At 45.1% G+C, this 18,130-nt stretch overlaps 2 protein-coding genes across 2 annotated transcripts in view; both read right to left on the reverse strand.

The window, feature by feature from the left end:
• Positions 1-2,107: 2,107 nt before the first annotated feature.
• Positions 2,108-11,364, reverse strand: LOC118947907 (rho GTPase-activating protein 17-like). Its single transcript, XM_036972992.1, has 4 exons — positions 10,873-11,364; positions 9,917-10,038; positions 9,151-9,570; positions 2,108-5,728 (listed from the first exon to the last, which is right to left on the reverse strand). Exons 1-4 carry the CDS (start codon positions 11,244-11,246, stop codon positions 5,577-5,579), a joined length of 1,068 nt encoding a protein of 355 aa, XP_036828887.1. The 5' UTR covers positions 11,247-11,364; the 3' UTR covers positions 2,108-5,576.
• A 459-nt stretch (positions 11,365-11,823) lies between these two features.
• The window catches only part of LOC110486820 (rho GTPase-activating protein 17), a 45,249-nt gene continuing 38,942 nt past the window's right edge, over positions 11,824-18,130 (reverse strand). Inside the window, exons 11-16 of the mRNA XM_036972991.1 lie at positions 16,803-16,914; positions 13,510-13,591; positions 13,129-13,209; positions 12,893-13,006; positions 12,430-12,521; positions 11,824-12,288 (exon numbers count right to left, since the gene is read on the reverse strand). Coding sequence (XP_036828886.1) covers positions 11,981-12,288; positions 12,430-12,521; positions 12,893-13,006; positions 13,129-13,209; positions 13,510-13,591; positions 16,803-16,914 — 789 coding nt within the window. The 3' untranslated portion in view covers positions 11,824-11,980. The remainder of the gene's footprint in view (positions 12,289-12,429; positions 12,522-12,892; positions 13,007-13,128; positions 13,210-13,509; positions 13,592-16,802; positions 16,915-18,130) is intronic.

Consider the following 18,130-nt stretch of genomic DNA (forward strand, 5'->3'; position numbering starts at 1 on the left):
CCTCAGCCACTCTCAGCCCATCCCACCCCTCAGCCCATCCCAACCCTCAGCTACTCTCAGCCCATCCCAACCCTCAGCCACTCTCAGCCCATCCCACCCCTCAGCCACTCTCAGCCCATCCCACCCCTCAGCCACTCTCAGCCCATCCCAACCCTCAGCTACTCTCAGCCCATACCAACCCTCAGCTACTCTCAGCCCATCCCAACCCTCAGCCACTCTCAGCCCATCCCACCCCTCAGCCACTCTCAGCCCATCCCACCACTCAGCCACTCTCAGCCCATCCCACCCCTCAGCTACTCTCAGCCCATCCCAACCCTCAGCTACTCTCAGCCCATCCCAACCCTCAGCTACTCTCAGCCCATCCCAACCCTCAACCAGTCTCAGCCCATCCCACCCCTCAGCCACTCTCAGCCCATCCCATCCCACCCCTCAGCCACTCTCAGCCCATCCCACCCCTCAGCCCATCCCAACCCTCAGCTACTCTCAGCCCATCCCAACCCTCAGCCAGTCTCAGCCCATCCCACCCCTCAGCCACTCTCAGCCCATCCCACCCCTCAGCCCATCCCAACCCTCAGCTACTCTCAGCCCATCCCAACCCTCAGCCACTCTCAGCCCATCCCACCCCTCAGCCACTCTCAGCCCATCCCACCCCTCAGCCACTCTCAGCCCATCCCATCCCACCCCCTCAGCCCATCCCACCCCTCAACCACTCTCAGCCCATCCCAACCCTCAGCCACTCTCAGCCCATCCCACCCCTCAGCCACTCTGTTCATCCCAACTCTCAGCCCCTCCCACCCCTCAGCCACTCTCAGCCCATCCCAACTTTCAGCACATCCCACCCCTCAGCCACTCTCAGCCCATCCCAACACTCAGCCCATCCCACTCTCAGCCCATCCCACCCCTCAGCCACTCTCAGCCCATCCCAACCCTCAGCTACTCTCAGCCCTCAGCCACTCTCAGCCCACCCCAACCCTCAGCCACTCTCAGCCCATCCCAACCCTCAGCTTCTCTCAGCCCATCCCAACCCTCAGCCACTCTCAATCCATCCCAACCCTCAGCCACTCTCAGCCCATCCCAACCCTCAGCCACTCTCAGCCCATCCCACCCCTCAGCCACTCTCAGCCCATCCCACCCCTCAGCCACTCTCAGCCCATCCCAAACCTCAGCCACTCTCAGCCCATCCCACCCCTCAGCCACTCTCAGCCCATCCCAACCCTCAGCTACTCTCAGCCCATACCAACCCTCAGCTACTCTCAGCCCATCCCAACCCTCAGCCACTCTCAGCCCATCCCACCCCTCAGCCACTCTCAGCCCATCCCACCACTCAGCCACTCTCAGCCCATCCCACCGATCACCATAGACCACCCTCATTTGGTTTCCATGTGCCATATATTTTTCAATTGTGCTGTGATTTTTTTCAAAATTTCTGAATCTTTCTAATCATATATTATGAACAGATTGTGAGCTAAAGATGAAAACCTTTCCTACGAGTATTATATTATTTATTGACTGACTAAGGCTTTCCAAATTACCCAACACTGCTATTTGAAAGGTTCATTTCAGTGCATGTTGTGATTTTTTAACTGTTCCTGAACCTGTGACCAGAAACAAGCTACATAGGGGCAATACCAGAATAAATGATCTATCGATTCTGTCTCTTCGCAACAAAATCTTTGAGATTGAGATTGTTGTATGCCCCATATATATGGCATTCTGTTGGTGGCAAGAATTTTATATAATAATTTAAATTGAAAAACTAAGTATTGAATCAAGTGTAGTTTTTTGTACCAGTTCATAAACCTTATTCCATGGAATTGGTACATTGAAAATCTCCTATCCATGTTGCACCCTGTATGGCGCAGCTGTCAACATTTGTCCTCAGATGAAACTGGTATATTATTCTATTTATGCCAGTTCCTTTCAGCCAGTTTGTATCTTTAATATATGGCAGCAATGTATAGTTTTGATTGGCAGTGTTTAAATGGGCATGATGCCTCTCAATATGCTACATTTATTATAGTTCTTACTAAGAGTATACATTCCATTAGATTAGAATATACAGTATAAATTCAGTATTCAGCTGACATGAATAAACATGGAATATTACTGTTTTAATTCATGTTTTGTTTATTTAGAGTAATAATACCCAAAACAATTTTCCTTTAATATGAACAAACAGTGGAGGATCCATTCACTCATTATCGAAAATCTTTGTTCATTTTCAGGTTGAAAAGACACGGGCAGAAAACAAGCAAATCACATTCAAAACATGCAATGTAGTGAAAAAAAGGCAATAATCACAAGCAGAGTGAGAAGCCAGGTTACCCACTAAAGATTGTCAACATAACATCCTAAATTTGAAAAGTAATCATAAAATAAAATAAAACCTGGGATATTGTTCTGTTGCTTGTCCATTTCCTGAGCTAAATTAAATCAAAACGGATATAAAAACAAATAATTTCTAAAAAAAAAAAAAATCTGTGGCAGGGAATATCCAATCACTTTTCTTATATAACTTTTCTTTTAAAGGGGAAATCTGTGGCAGGGAATATCCAATCACTTTTCTTATATAACTTTTCTTTTAAAGGGGAAATCTGTGGCAGGGAATATCCAATCACTTTTCTTATATAACTTTTCTTTTAAAGGGGAAATCTGTGGCAGGGAATATCCAATCACTTTTCTTATATAACTTTTCTTTTAAAGGGGAAATCTGTGGCAGGGAATATCCAATCACTTTTCTTATATAACTTTTCTTTTAAAGGGGAAATCTGTGGCAGGGAATATCCAATCACTTTTCTTATATAACTTTTCTTTTAAAGGGGAAATCTGTGGCAGGGAATATCCAATCACTTTTCTTATATAACTTTTCTTTTAAAGGGGAAATCTGTGGCAGGGAATATCCAATCACTTTTCTTATATAACTTTTCTTTTAAAGGGGAAATCTGTGGCAGGGAATATCCAATCACTTTTCTTATATAACTTTTCTTTTAAAGGGGAAATCTGTGGCAGGGAATATCCAATCACTTTTCTTATATAACTTTTCTTTTAAAGGGGAAATCTGTGGCAGGGAATATCCAATCACTTTTCTTATATAACTTTTCTTTTAAAGGGGAAATCTGTGGCAGGGAATATCCAATCACTTTTCTTATATAACTTTTCTTTTAAAGGGGAAATCTGTGGCAGGGAATATCCAATCACTTTTCTTATATAACTTTTCTTTTAAAGGGGAAATCTGTGGCAGGGAATATCCAATCACTTTTCTTATATAACTTTTCTTTTAAAGGGGAAATCTGTGGCAGGGAATATCCAATCACTTTTCTTATATAACTTTTCTTTTAAAGGGGAAATCTGTGGCAGGGAATATCCAATCACTTTTCTTATATAACTTTTATTTTAAAGGGGAAATCTGTGGCAGGGAATATCCAATCACTTTTCTTATATAACTTTTCTTTTAAAGGGGAAATCTGTGGCAGGGAATATCCAATCACTTTTCTTATATAACTTTTCTTTTAAAGGGGAAATCTGTGGCAGGGAATATCCAATCACTTTTCTTATATAACTTTTCTTTTAAAGGGGAAATCTGTGGCAGGGAATATCCAATCACTTTTCTTATATAACTGTTCTTTTAAAGGGGAAATCTGTGGCAGGGAATATCCAATCACTTTTCTTATATAACTTTTCTTTTAAAGGGGAAATCTGTGGCAGGGAATATCCAATCACTTTTCTTATATAACTTTTCTTTTAAAGGGGAAATCTGTGGCAGGGAATATCCAATCACTTTTCTTATATAACTTTTCTTTTAAAGGGGAAATCTGTGGCAGGGAATATCCAATCACTTTTCTTATATAACTGTTCTTTTAAAGGGGAAATCTGTGGCAGGGAATATCCAATCACTTTTCTTATATAACTTTTCTTTTAAAGGGGAAATCTGTGGCAGGGAATATCCAATCACTTTTCTTATATAACTTTTCTTTTAAAGGGGAAATCTGTGGCAGGGAATATCCAATCACTTTTCTTATATAACTTTTCTTTTAAAGGGGAAATCTGTGGCAGGGAATATCCAATCACTTTTCTTATATAACTTTTCTTTTAAAGGGGAAATCTGTGGCAGGGAATATCCAATCACTTTTCTTATATAACTTTTCTTTTAAAGGGGAAATCTGTGGCAGGGAATATCCAATCACTTTTCTTATATAACTTTTCTTTTAAAGGGGAAATCTGTGGCAGGGAATATCCAATCACTTTTCTTATATAACTTTTCTTTTAAAGGGGAAATCTGTGGCAGGGAATATCCAATCACTTTTCTTATATAACTTTTCTTTTAAAGGGGAAATCTGTGATTGGTATACACATTTTTGGCAGGGGTGACTGTTTTGTTTGAATTCAGCTCTGTTGAATAAAACACAGTGCTATAGTATATTGCGGTAAGAAAGGTTAAAAACAACAACAAATGAAACAGGGTGAATATTGGGAGTGGAGAAGACAGTATGAAACGAATGCAGTTAATTAAATTGCACTCCTCATTGATACTTATTTGGTCCTTGGCAACTATTAAAACATTATATTACAAACACAAAGCAGCACACTCACCAAGCACACTCACCAGCACACTCACTCATGTACTTATTCATCAACTGGCATCTTTGGTCCTTGAGAGCTCTCATCAAATCAAGTATGGCAATTTATAGGATTCTTTGGGCTCACCATGTATATTTGCTCATCAATAGCACTTTCTGCATTACATTTGTATTACTTGGCCCATTAAAAACCATTAAAGAAAGTTCTCAAATGGGGCAAAATTGCAGTTTTGTAGACAATCTTAGGTAATGCATTGAGGACATACAAATGAGCAATTTCCATTCAAAGAATATTCCTACAACCACCATACAATGTACCACAGGGAGGAACGTTACATCATACAAGTTCTGAGCTTTTAGGTTTACAAGCTTAGCCTCCCACCCAGCCCCAAATCAATGTCAACATTCTACAATGGATCCAAAGATGAAACAGTATATTCAGATTTGCATCAGATGCTTCCAGGTACTGGGTCATAACATTACAGCTTCACCAGCATTGGAGTTCAGTGGTTATATATTTTAATATATATATATATATATATTGTCCAGTCCCAGTACAGGCTTGGTTGATTCAATAGAAAGCTACAGTGGCATCTCTAGCTGCAGGCCAACTTCCTATCATGTTTAGCAGGTTGAAGGTTCAATGAACATGGGGTGATCCTGTGGTCCAGTTCCAATACTGTTGATGGTTTATGGATGGAAGGGTGTTGATGTTGAGGGTGTTGGGTGGTGGGTGCCAACAGTGTTGAGTTTGGATTATGGAGTAAGAGAAGGTTGTCTAGTCCCTGTATTGTTGTAGAGAGTAATGTTGGCTAGGGGTTGTTTGTTGTAGACACTATTGCTCACTGGATTGATGAGCAGGGAGTTTGTATGGTCCAGTCTGTAGAGGCTCAGAGCTGACTCCGACTACGGCGATTGGATGAATGGCTAGCATATTGACCAATTGGGCAGAGGCAGAATGTTTTTTGGTGATGTCAGTTGGAGTGATCCCTCCCGCTTTCACAGACTGGTGCTCTCTGATTGGATCTCAGGGTCCAAGGGTGGGGTTGGATAGGGGGAGGGCTCATGACCAGCAGAGCTCTCCCCTTGTATGTCCACCATAATTTCAGGGATAAGGGCTCGGCCAATCCCCTTCAAGTTCAGGCTGGCATCTACAGAAGACATTTAGATTGACAGGTAAGTGATCAATCAGGCAAAACACAGCCTACTAGGGTTAGGATTAATTCCATTTTAATTCAGGCAATTCAGGGGATACATTTAAATTCCAGTTTAAGAATTGAGAAGTGGTATTTATTAGCCACTTCAGGAGATACATTTAAATCCCAGTTTAAGAACTGAGAAGTGCTATTTATCGTTTTCAATTATGATTTTTCGATTTCAGATCACTTCCCGAATTGATGCAATTGACCTTAACCCTGTAGTACACCACTATCAGTCTGCAGCAAGAAGCCCTACAGAACAGACAGAGGCACACACATCAGTCACCGAACAGACCATATCCACACCTCAAACCTAAGGAAAGCACACAAACTCTGCATACTGGAGAAAAGACACCAAGGATTTGTCATATTGTAAAATAAATAAATATATATATATAATAAAAAAGGAAATAGATTTGACTATGACGGGGAAGTTGAATGCCTCGTTCTAGTCACAGTTCGTACATTTTCCCATGTGGGAAATGTGATTTCAATAACAGAGTGACTTGGAGAGTATTGTTGATATGTTACTCTGAAATGCTAGAAGTGCATCACCTGGGTTCTGGAGTGCTTCAAAGAAATGAAGCCAAATCCAGTCATTTAGATGGTCTGGACATGAATTTTCAAATATCCCACAACTCTTTGCTTTTATGCAGATTCATTCTAAAGTTAATGTCCAGGCCTTCTATTACACTGCTCAAAAAAATAACGGGAACACTTAAACAACACAATGTAACTCCAAGTCAATCACACTTCTGTGAAATCAAACTGTCCACTTCAGAAGTAACACTGATTGACAATAAATTTCACATGCTGTTGTGCAAATGGAATAGACAACAGGTGGAAATTATAGGCAATTAGCAAGACACTCCCAATAAAGGAGTGGTTCTGCAGGTGGTGACCACAGACCACTTCTCAGTTCCTATGCTTCCTGGCTGGTGTTTTGGTCACTTTTGAATGCTGGCGGTGCTTTCACTCTAGTGGTAGAATGAGACGGAGTCTACAACCCACACAAGTGGCTCAGGTAGTGCAGCTCATCCAGGATGGCACATCAATGCGAGCTGTGGCAATAAGGTTTGCTGTGTCTGTCAGGGTAGTGTCCAGAGCATGGAGGCGCTACCAGGAGACAGGCCAGTACATCAGGAGACGTGGAGGAGGCCGTAGGAGGGCAACAACCCAGCAGCAGGACCGCTACCTCCGCCTTTGTGCAAGGAGGAGCAGGAGGAGCACTGCCAGAGCCCTGCAAAATGACCTCCAGCAGGCCACAAATGTGCATGTGTCTGCTCAAATGGTCAGAAACAGACTCCATGAGGGTGGTATGAGGGCCCGATGTCCACAGGTGGGGGTTGTGCTTACAGCCCAACACCGTGCAGGACGTTTGGCATTTGCCAGAGAACACCAAGATTGGTGTCAGTCATGGTGTGGGGTGGCATTTCTTTGGGGGGCCGCACAGCCCTCCATGTGCTCACCAGAGGTAGCCTGACTGCCATTAGGTACCGAGATGAGATCCTCAGACCCCTTGTGAGACCATATGCTGGTGCGGTTGGCCCTGGGTTCCTCCTAATGCAAGACAATGCTAGACCTCATGTGGCTGGAGTGTGTCAGCAGTTCCTGCAAGAGGAAGGCATTGATGCTATGGACTGGCCCGCCCGTTCCCCAGACCTGAATCCAATTGAGCACATCTGGGACATCATGTCTCGCTCCATCCACCAACGCCACGTTGCACCACAGACTGTCCAGGAGTTGGCGGATGCTTTAGTCCAGGTCTGGGAGGAGATCCCTCAGGAGACCATCCGCCACCTCATCAGGAGCATGCCCAGGCGTTGTAGGGAGGTCATACAAGCACGTGGAGGCCACACACACTACTGAGCCTCATTTTGACTTGTTTTAAGGACATTACATCAAAGTTGGATCAGCCTGTAGTGTGGTTTTCCACTTTAATTTTGAGTGTGACTCCAAATCCAGACCTCCATGGGTTGATAAATTTGATTTCCATTGATCATTTTTGTGTGATTTCGTTGTCAGCACATTCAACTATGTAAATAAAAAAGTATTTAATAAGAATATTTCATTCATTCAGATCTAGGATGTGTTATTTTAGTGTTCCCTTTATTTTTTTGAGCAGTGTATTTGACTTAGATAAGAAATAGGAAGTAGAGTACCGACTGCACCGTCAGTATCAGACTGGATCATCTCTTGGACTATCCCAGGGGTGTTAAGAGTGGTTAGTTAACAGGGGTAGCTGTAAGTAGCCTTCAACCACAGCCATGGCACAACGGGGTGGGAATCACACGCATGTTATTTACTATTGGCAGGCAGGGTTAATGCATTGGGCTCAACCACACACACACACACACACACACACACACAGGCAGACACGCACACACATGCAGACAAACACACGAGCACGTACGCACACACACGGAGAGCAAGGGGCTGCAACTCAGAGCGTCAGCCAATCATATCCTTACCATTACCTGCCTCTCAATCTCAGCTCACAGGCAGGGCGGCAGCTCACACATCTGCAATATTCCAATATTTACCCATCATGCATTTTAAATTAAATCACCACAATTACAGTGTATGGTGTGCGTGAGGCAATACTAAAGGCAGTGAGACCAGAATCCAAGTGAACAAACACCTTTCATTGTTACATTTCTCTCTCTGTGAGAGTCCTGATGAAATCACACAATGCTCGATTAGCTAGCATTGTCAGCAGCATATGATTTCATTGGCAGTTGGACAGTTAACTGTGTTAATACAGTGGGAAGACTTCCTGTTGTGTTTGCTTTGTGTCACTGTTTAATATCTAGTGTGTGTGTGTGTGTGTGGGGAAATAGGGCCAACAATACATCAGTATGTGCTACTGCAATACCGTGTCTGAGTCAGCCAGGGAGCCTCCTGCTCTGCTTGAAACCTTGAGCGTTCCTACCAGGAAAACTGCCACCCCCACCCACACACACCCCCACACACTCCTCTGTTGAGATTAGTTTCCAGCTCTGAGTATTATGTGAAGCTAATGAAGGAGCTGATTGGTGAATAATAGACTGAAACTCTATCCTTCTTTTAGTCATCCCTCCATCCTTCCTTTCTCTGGCTGCATTTTAGACTGTGTGTCATACCTTCTAGAGACATCCTTTCTCACCAGAGTATGTTTCCTTCTTTACCACACAATGTATCATATCTCTGATAGGATATGGGCTGTGACTCTATTACCTATGACTCACACAGCACATATTGAGAGCTGGATGGAGTCCTCTGTTGTATGGTATACTGGCCAACTAGCGTACCCAAGTAGGTTTGTGTCATGACAGTTTAATATCCGTTATAGTCATGAGTAGTTTGGATTGGGAAAGGATGGACTGTAACTTTACCGGTGATGACCTTGGAGGCAGAGCCGCTGGGCCCGTTGCTGTCGTCATTGGTGGGCGGCTGACGGGGCGGGGGAACTGTAGGTCGGGAGCGTGGCTTCGGAGCCGGCCTGGTGGGGCGAGGGAGGGAGCCAGAGTGGAAGGAGGATAGAGGGGTGAAGGGGGTGGAGGTTGGACCATCGTGAGGAGGGGTGCTAGGGGGTGTGGGGGTGTGGGGCGGAGAGGGGTCTGACTCCCCCTGAGACTGAGGGGGCTGTGGGGGCGGGTGGCTGGGGGCGTGGATGGGGGTTTCTTTACCAGAGTGGCGTCGTGGAGCGATGAGGGGGTAGGGGTTGTTAGGCGCGGGACTGTGGCCAAGGGTAGAGACATTAGCTACAAAGGGGTTGGCCTGTTTGGGTGGGGCAGGGGCTTGCTTCTTAGTACCTGGGGAAGACCAAATAAAACCATGGCTTTAAACTATGAAATCACACTGATCAAAGCACTGATAAGTACGTGAGTTAAAAAGGTCTGAGCTTTCTGTCTGATTTGATTGATGCTATTGTGGTCCTCTGTAGCTCACTTGGTAGAAAATGGTGCTTGCAACACCAGGAAAGTTGGTTCGATTCCCGGCACCACCCATGTATGCATGCATGACTGGGTAAGTCGTTGTGGATGAAAGTGTCTGCTAAATGGGATATACTATTTGTAGTACGTTGTGTCAGTCTCTTAAGTGTAAACTACCAGAGGGTGTAGAGAGGTGTGGTTGGGTGGTCAGAGTGTGTTCTCTCACCTCTGCGTCCAATGTGGGGGCTAGGACCCCTGCATCCTGCCTGGGAGTGGGGTGTCCCCACGGTGAGCTGGGAGCCCCCGTTCCTCAGGGGAGCGGGGGTGGTGGTGGGGTCATGGCCAGGGCTGTAGAGATAGAGGACAAACCCACTGTCACCTGTCAGTCTACAAGCCAGGTCTCAATGCAAAGTGATGACATGCAAAAACTGCATCACAGGTCAGGGTTAGTCACTTCCTTGGCAATCATGTATAAAGAACAATTACAGTGACAATTAGCCAGTTACATGAGTCAAATCATAAAATGGAAAGATTAAAGACAATTAAATCACTCAAATCACAGTGTGTTTCCAACTGGCACAAAACAGATGCAAAAACACTACAGGAAACACAGGAAGTTCATTCAAGGAAGGTAATTACAGTTGCACATGCATTGAGGATAACCAGAGTAGGAGTACCAGGCCTGCTTGGGATGATACCAGCATGGTAAACCCTAGGGCTGTGAGTCAAGCGTTTGGGACAATCACAAAGCAAACATTAGACAACTACATGAAATGCCAAAGCAGACAGGTATGCATGCTTGGGGAGGGCTGACCAACAGACAGCCACATGAACGGTCCGGACAGACAAATATTTAGAAAGACTGGTAGGAAGGCAGACACTTGAGGGAGCAGGACCAGCACCCTGTCTGGGAAGGGATAGGACAATAGACAAGCACCAATCACAAAGCTGCTTCCTGGATCACTAGGAGAGGCCTTTCAACAAACAGCTAAATCATTGGCTTTGGGACATTGGTTTGATTTACAGCATACTTGGGACAAGCAAACACAAAGGTCAATGACACAGTGAGTAGCTGTAGGTTGATCAATCAGGATCGACAGCAGGGCGGCGCGTAACCTTCTGGTTTCTGTTTGGCTGATTGGTGACGGGAGGGAAGGGACTCAGTTTCTGCTTCCTCCTTACCTATTCTCCTCAGCGCTGTGCTGGGTAAGAGGCAGAGGCTGCTGCCCTGTGGCCACCTGGACCTCTGGTGCCACACCCTGACCCCCACCCCCACCACCCCCAGCCAGGCCAGGCTGGCCAGCCTCCGTACTCCCACACAGAGTTTGCTCCTGGGTCTGGGGCTCAGCCACAGGCTGGGTCTGGGTGACTCCTCCAGCCTCTGGCGGTGGTAGAGGGGGCTGGAAGGCGGGCGAAGAAGCATGATGGTGCTGTTTTCTATTTAGAGTGGCAGTTCTACGTGGGGTGGGGGTGGGGTCGCCCAGTTTGTTAGGAGCGGGGCTATACAGAGGGGAGAGGGGAGAGAGTGAGGGGTGAAGACACACCGATGACAACATCAGAGAGGTGAGAGACAGAGACAGAGAGAAAGAGGAGAGAGACACACACAGAGACAGAGAGGAGAGACAGAGAGAGACAGAGAGGAGAGACAGACACAGAGACAGAGACAGAGAGAGACAGAATGACAGAGACAGACAAAGAGACAGGGACTGACAGAAAGACAGTTAAAAGAGAGACCACTCCAGAGAGAGAGAGAGAGAGAGAGAGAAGAATGAGGTATTAACCAAAGGCCTTTACCGAAGCAGAGATCACATGATTCTAGTTCAAGTGAGCTTTGAACTAGTGAACTTTGAGCTCCTTCCATTTCTTACAACTTGACAACAGAATAGAGTGACAAAACACACAACCAGTAACCTAAAACCTAGGCTTTAATAGAGGTGGCATATAAGGGGTTCAAAGTGTTAAACATTGTTTCCTATTTCAGAATGGTGACACAGCTTGATAAAAGTGTGATTCAATTCAAGACGAAGAAGTGAGAAGAAGAAGTGAGGGTTAATCCTTGAAACAATGTGTTACATTTAAGAACAATTCTTAGGTGAATAAAAGTGTGCTTATTCATCACGTTCACCGCTGGCCTCGGTTTAAACACACATTTTATTGGTTTGTTTCTACAATCATCTTACATATCGGTAATACTGTAGTGTTAAAACACACACAAACACATTGGAATGGACTTTCACAAACTGGGATTCTGGATTCACAAACTGTCTCCTAGGGTATAGCTTGGATTTTATTAAGAAGGCAGTGGCATTGGCTGTTCCTGCTCCCCAGCGGGCGTTTCCTTGACTGTGATGGACTCGTCAGCCACTACATAGAGGGCTGAGACGGCCGCTGCCCCCCTGGACTCCTGCCTGGTCAGTGTCCGGGCATGGATGCTGAAACCTGGGCTGGGACGGGGGCTGCTACGGGGGTAGGACAGGTACCTGTCTTTGCGGGGAGTGTCACCGTCCACCAGGCTTCCGGGGCGTCGCCTCTCGAAAGGGCCTGGGTCAGGTTCAGGGGTCATGGCCACGAACATGCCCGACACGTTAAAGTCCACGTCTGGTGAGAAGTGAAACACAGAGGTCAGCAAACAAGACAATGGGCATTTCCTGTTCTATGTCGAGTGAGGAGTAACATAGTCACTTAGATAAAGACTTTCTGTAACACAATCCCTCCCAGGTTCAAGTAGAGGTCTCTTACCATCTGGGAAGAACCAGTCAGCGTGCTGGATGATGGGTTCTATGATGGCCACCACATGGACCGAGGTAGCAGCAGCCATCTCTGCCAGAGTCCTGAGGACAGAGGGGGAGGGACAGACATCAAGATCAATGAAACAGCAAGCTAAATTAACTACTGTACAACACTACCAATGCTAATTGTTTACGTCAAATGAAGGGATGGATTTGTAGAAACAAGAAGACAGGGAAGCACTGCTAAGGTACACAATGGTTGTTTTTTTGTAGACAGAAGGTACTCTTTGGTAAAAGGGGTAAATGGGTCCTCAAAAAGAAAGGAGGACCAAGACACTTGGAAACAAAGATTTTAAATGTGTTATCTTTGTTTCCATTGAACATGCCATACAAATAAAGGAAGTGTTATGAATCATATGAAGAGTGCCTTGGTCCTTTATTTTTGATGCATGGGATGGATGTGTATTGCTCACCCCTCAGTCTTGGACCAGAGCAGGTTGGGTCCCAGCACTATGGCGATGTTACTGGGAGTCATCTTATTCACCTCACTGTCCTGGGCCAGCTTGGCTAGGAACTTTACCAGATACCTGCAAACAAAATCCCAATGGGGTATTGAACCATAGACCTTGTGTGCATCTCATAAATAAATCACTTTTGGGAGCATATCATTCCAATGGTGGACGATTATGTTTCCAACATTGACACTCACCTGAAGTTGGCCTTGTGGTTCTTTGGCAACCCGTCACATGCCACCCACAAAGCCTGAAGCCTCCTGTCTGGGTCAGACACACTGTACAACACAACATTACATACCCAAATAAGATGGTACAATGTTTCACAGTCTCTATAATAAACACTTGTTGGGTTTGGGTCGTATTCATTAGGGCACACCATAGCAAAACGCTTTGCAACGGAAAACGCTAAAAATGATTTATTATTTGCCAAATCCGCGTTTGGGTTTGTTTTCTTCTGTTTTGTGCCTAGTGAATGGTCTTGAAAAGTGTTTCACTGCAGAGTGTGATGAGTATATTCTCCAGTGTATTTGTGGACAGTGAATCATTGCGTACAGGTGGATATGTAGTATTCTTACTTGGAGGCTTGTGTCCACTCATCATACAGTGAGAAGGTCAAAAGGGGTTCAGGCAGCTCTCTGAGGTAGGACTTCAGGGCTCCTGGACAGAGACAACACAACCACAAATATGGTTCATTATAGTACATGAACTGAATGGGGTTCAGGCAGCTCTCTGAGGTAGGACTTCAGGGCTCCTGGACAGAGACAACACAACCACAAATATGGTTCATTATAGTACATGAACTGAATGGGGTTCAGGCAGCTCTCTGAGGTAGGACTTCAGGGCTCCTGGACAGAGACAACACAACCACAAATATGGTTCATTATAGTACATGAACTGACTGGGGTTCAGGCAGCTCTCTGAGGTAGGACTTCAGGGCTCCTGGACAGAGACAACACAACCACAAATATGGTTCATTATAGTACATGAACTGAATGGGGTTCAGGCAGCTCTCTGAGGTAGGACTTCAGGGCTCCTGGACAAAGACAACACAACCACAAATATGGTTCATTATAGTACATGAACTGACTGGGGTTCAGGCAGCTCTCTGAGGTAGGACTTCAGGGCTCCTGGACAGAGACAACACAACCACAAATATGGTTCATTATAGTACATGAACTGACTGGGGTTCAGGCAGCTCTCTGAGGTAGGACTTCAGGGCTCCTGGACAGAGACAACACAACCACAAATATGGTTCATTATAGTACATGAACTGACTGGGGTTCAGGCAGCTCTCTGAGGTAGGACTTCAGGGCTCCTGGACAGAGACAACACAACCACAAATATGGTTCATTATAGTACATGAACTGAATGGGGTTCAGGCAGCTCTCTGAGGTAGGACTTCAGGGCTCCTGGACAGAGACAACACAACCACAAATATGGTTCATTATAGTACATGAACTGACTGGGGTTCAGGCAGCTCTCTGAGGTAGGACTTCAGGGCTCCTGGACAGAGACAACACAACCACAAATATGGTTCATTATAGTACATGAACTGACTGGGGTTCAGGCAGCTCTCTGAGGTAGGACTTCAGGGCTCCTGGACAGAGACAACACAAACACAAATATGGTTCATTATAGTACATGAACTGACTGGGGTTCAGGCAGCTCTCTGAGGTAGGACTTCAGGGCTCCTGGACAGAGACAACACAACCACAAATATGGTTCATTATAGTACATGAACTGACTGGGGTTCAATTGTGCTTTTGAAAGTAGTGGGGCTGTCCTCCTAAAATCAAATCAAAGTGTGAAATGCTGAAATGAAATGCTGAATACAACAGGTGTAGTAGACCTTACAGTGAAATGCTGAATACAACGGGTGTAGACCTTACAGTGAAATGCTTACTTACAGGCCCTAACCAACAGTACAATGTTAAAGTAAACAAGAGGAAATAATTGAACAATAGATAAGGAAATAAAAACCAACAGTAAAAAGACAGTGAATAATAACAGTAGTGAGGCTATATACAGACACCGGTTAGTCGGGCTGATTGAGGTAGTATGTACATGTAGGTATGGTTAAAGTGACTATGCATATATTATAAACAGAGTAGCAGCAGTGTAAAGAGGGGTTGGGACACACACACACACACACACACACACACACACACACACACACACACACACACACACACACAATGCAAATAGTCCGGGTAGCCATTTGATTACCTGTTCAGGAGTCTTATGGCTTGGGGGTAAAAGCTGTTGAGAAGCCTTTTGATCCTAGACTTGGCAGTGCGGTACCGCTTGCCTTACGGTAGTAGAGAGAACAGTCTATGACTAGGGTGGCTGGGGTCTTTGACAATTTTTAGGGCCTTCCTCTGACACTGTCTGGTATAGAGATCCTGGATGGCAGGAAGCTTGGCCCCAGTGATGTTCTGGGTCGTACCCTCTTTACGACTGTCTTGGTGTGCTTGGACAACTCTAGTTTGTTGGTGAAGTGGACACCAAGGAACTTGAAGCTTTCAACCTGCTCCACTACAGCCCCGTCGATGAGAATGGGGGCGTGCTCTGTCCTCCTTTTCCTGTAGTCCACAATCATCTCCTTAGTCTTGGTTACGTTGAGGGATAGGTTATTATTCTGGCACCACCCAGCCAGGTCTCTAACCTCCTTCCTATAGGCTGTCTCGTCGTTGTCGGTGATCAGGCCTACCACTGTTGTGTCGTCTGCAAACTTAATGATGGTGTTGGAGTCGTACCTGGCCACGCAGTCGTGGGTGAACAGGGAGTACAGGAGGGGACTGAGCACGCATCCCTGAGGGACTCAGTGTTGAGGATCAGCGTGGCAGATGTGTTGCTACCTACCCTCACCACCTGGGGGCGGCCCGTGAGGAAGTCCAGGATCCAGTTGCAGAGGGAGGTGTTTAGTCCCAGGATCCTTAGATTAGTGATGAGCTTTGAAGGTACTATGGTGTTGAATCCTGAGCTGTAGTCAATGAATAGCATTCTCACGTAGGTATTCCTTTTGTCCAGGTGGGAAAGGGCAGTGTGGAGTGCAATAGAGATTGCATCATCTGTGGATCTGTTTGGGCGGTATGCAAATTGCAGTGGGTCTAGGTTTATGGGATAATGGTGTTGATGTGAGCCATTACCAGCCTTTCAAAGCACTTCGTGGCTATGGACTTGAGTGCTACGGATCTGTAGTAATTTAGGCAGGTTGCCTTAGTGTTCTTGGGCACGGGGACTATGGTGGTCTGCTTGAAACATGTTGGTATTACAGACTCAATCAGGGACATGTTGAAAATGACACCTGCCAGTTGGTCAGCACATGCCCGGAGTACACATCCTGGCAATCCGTCTGGTCCCACAGCCTTGTGAATGTTGACCTGTTTAAGGGTCTTACTCACGTCGGCTATGGAGAGCGTGATCACACAGTTGTCCGGAACAGCTGATGCTCTCATGCATGCCTCAGTATTGCTTGCCTCGAAGCGAGAATAGAAGTGATTTCGCTCGTCTGGTAGGCTCATGTCACTGGGCAGCTAGCGGCTGTGCTTCCCTTTGTAGTCTGTAATAGTTTGCAAGCCCTGCCACATAAGACGAGTGTCAGAGCCGGTGTAGTACGATTCAATCTTAGCCCGATGTTGGTGCTTTGCCTGTTTGATGGCTCGTCGGAGGGCATAGCAGGATACATTATAATTTCCAACTCAAATATACACCATACCCACTGGACTGAATACGGTCTCAAATCCAAAGATTGCCGTTTGTATTGTCTTCTACTCTGCACCCCCAAATTCAACCCTTGCATAGACTATTGAGAGTAAAGTGGAACGAAAACAACTTTAATGAGTTATGTAAGGGAAATGGGTCATACCAGCTACAGCATGGGGGTCGGAGTAAAACTCCTCTAACTGGGAGGTGGAACAGTCCAGCGCTGCCTTCAGCTTCTTTAGTTTGGAGGCCCCAGCAGCGATTCGGAACAGACCCTGAAAAGAGAGAGATACAGTTTTAAAGTCTTAAAGTTTACAAATGTTTTTTTCTTCATAGAAAATTAGAACTGGTTCAACAAACTAACCACGGTTAGATACAAATATAAATGAGGAAAAATGCCAACTTGCATTGAATTGAGAAGCTCTTTGAGGGGGAAATGGATGTCTACTTTCTGTTCTAAAATTAGAGAAGGCCGTCTGGTTTGGGTATGACTGAGACAAGGAAGGAGGGAGAAAATAGATACCATCAAATCACATCTAGAGATACGAGTCTTTGAGGTTGAGCGAAAGATATTTGCAACAACAGTTCTGACTGTATAAAAAGAAACGAAACAGTTGAAAACTTCCCTCCAAGGCACGAGGCTGGTTAACCAACCAAAGAACCAGACCACAGATGTCATCAGTACCAGACCGTAGGCTCTTACTCAGCATGTGTGTGAAATGGCAATTGCCTAGTCTTCTGTCTGTAACAAGTTGGTCTTGATCATAAAGGAGTGGGTAGTTTGCTACACATTAGATATGGATAGGGTGACTTACCCTCAATAACTAGTAGTGAAATGAGACCTAGTGAGAAGCACTATAAAAACACTAGCCCTGGGTTACCCAACTGGCGGCCCGCGGTCCAAATGATTTCAATTGTCCCCCCAACTTTTTTGTTGGACCTGAAAGACTGTAGAAACACCAGCAAATCAGCTCCAAGTGTTTTTCATTTTGGAAATCTGTTCCAAAGTATTCCCACACATAATGTAGAGTTATACTACCATTGATCCTATACAAATGTAAGCAAGGTTTGAAATTATTATGTTTTAGTCCAATATTACAGTGCCTTGCGAAAGTATTCGGCCCCCTTGAACTTTGCGACCTTTTGCCACATTTCAGGCTTCAAACATAAAGATATAAAACTGTATTTTTTTGTGAAGAATCAACAACAAGTGGGACACAATCATGAAGTGGAACGACATTTATTGGATATTTCAAACTTTTTTAACAAATCAAAAACTGAAAAATTGGGCGTGCAAAATTATTCAGCCCCCTTAAGTTAATACTTTGTAGTGCCAGCCTTTTGCTGCGATTACAGCTGTAAGTCGCTTGGGGTATGTCTCTATCAGTTTTGCACATCGAGAGACCGACATTTTTTCCCATTCCTCCTTGCAAAACAGCTCGAGCTCAGTGAGGTTGGATGGAGAGCATTTGTGAACAGCAGTTTTCAGTT

Source organism: Oncorhynchus mykiss, unplaced genomic scaffold (genome assembly GCF_013265735.2).
Source record: "Oncorhynchus mykiss isolate Arlee unplaced genomic scaffold, USDA_OmykA_1.1 un_scaffold_215, whole genome shotgun sequence".
NCBI lineage: Eukaryota > Metazoa > Chordata > Actinopteri > Salmoniformes > Salmonidae > Oncorhynchus > Oncorhynchus mykiss.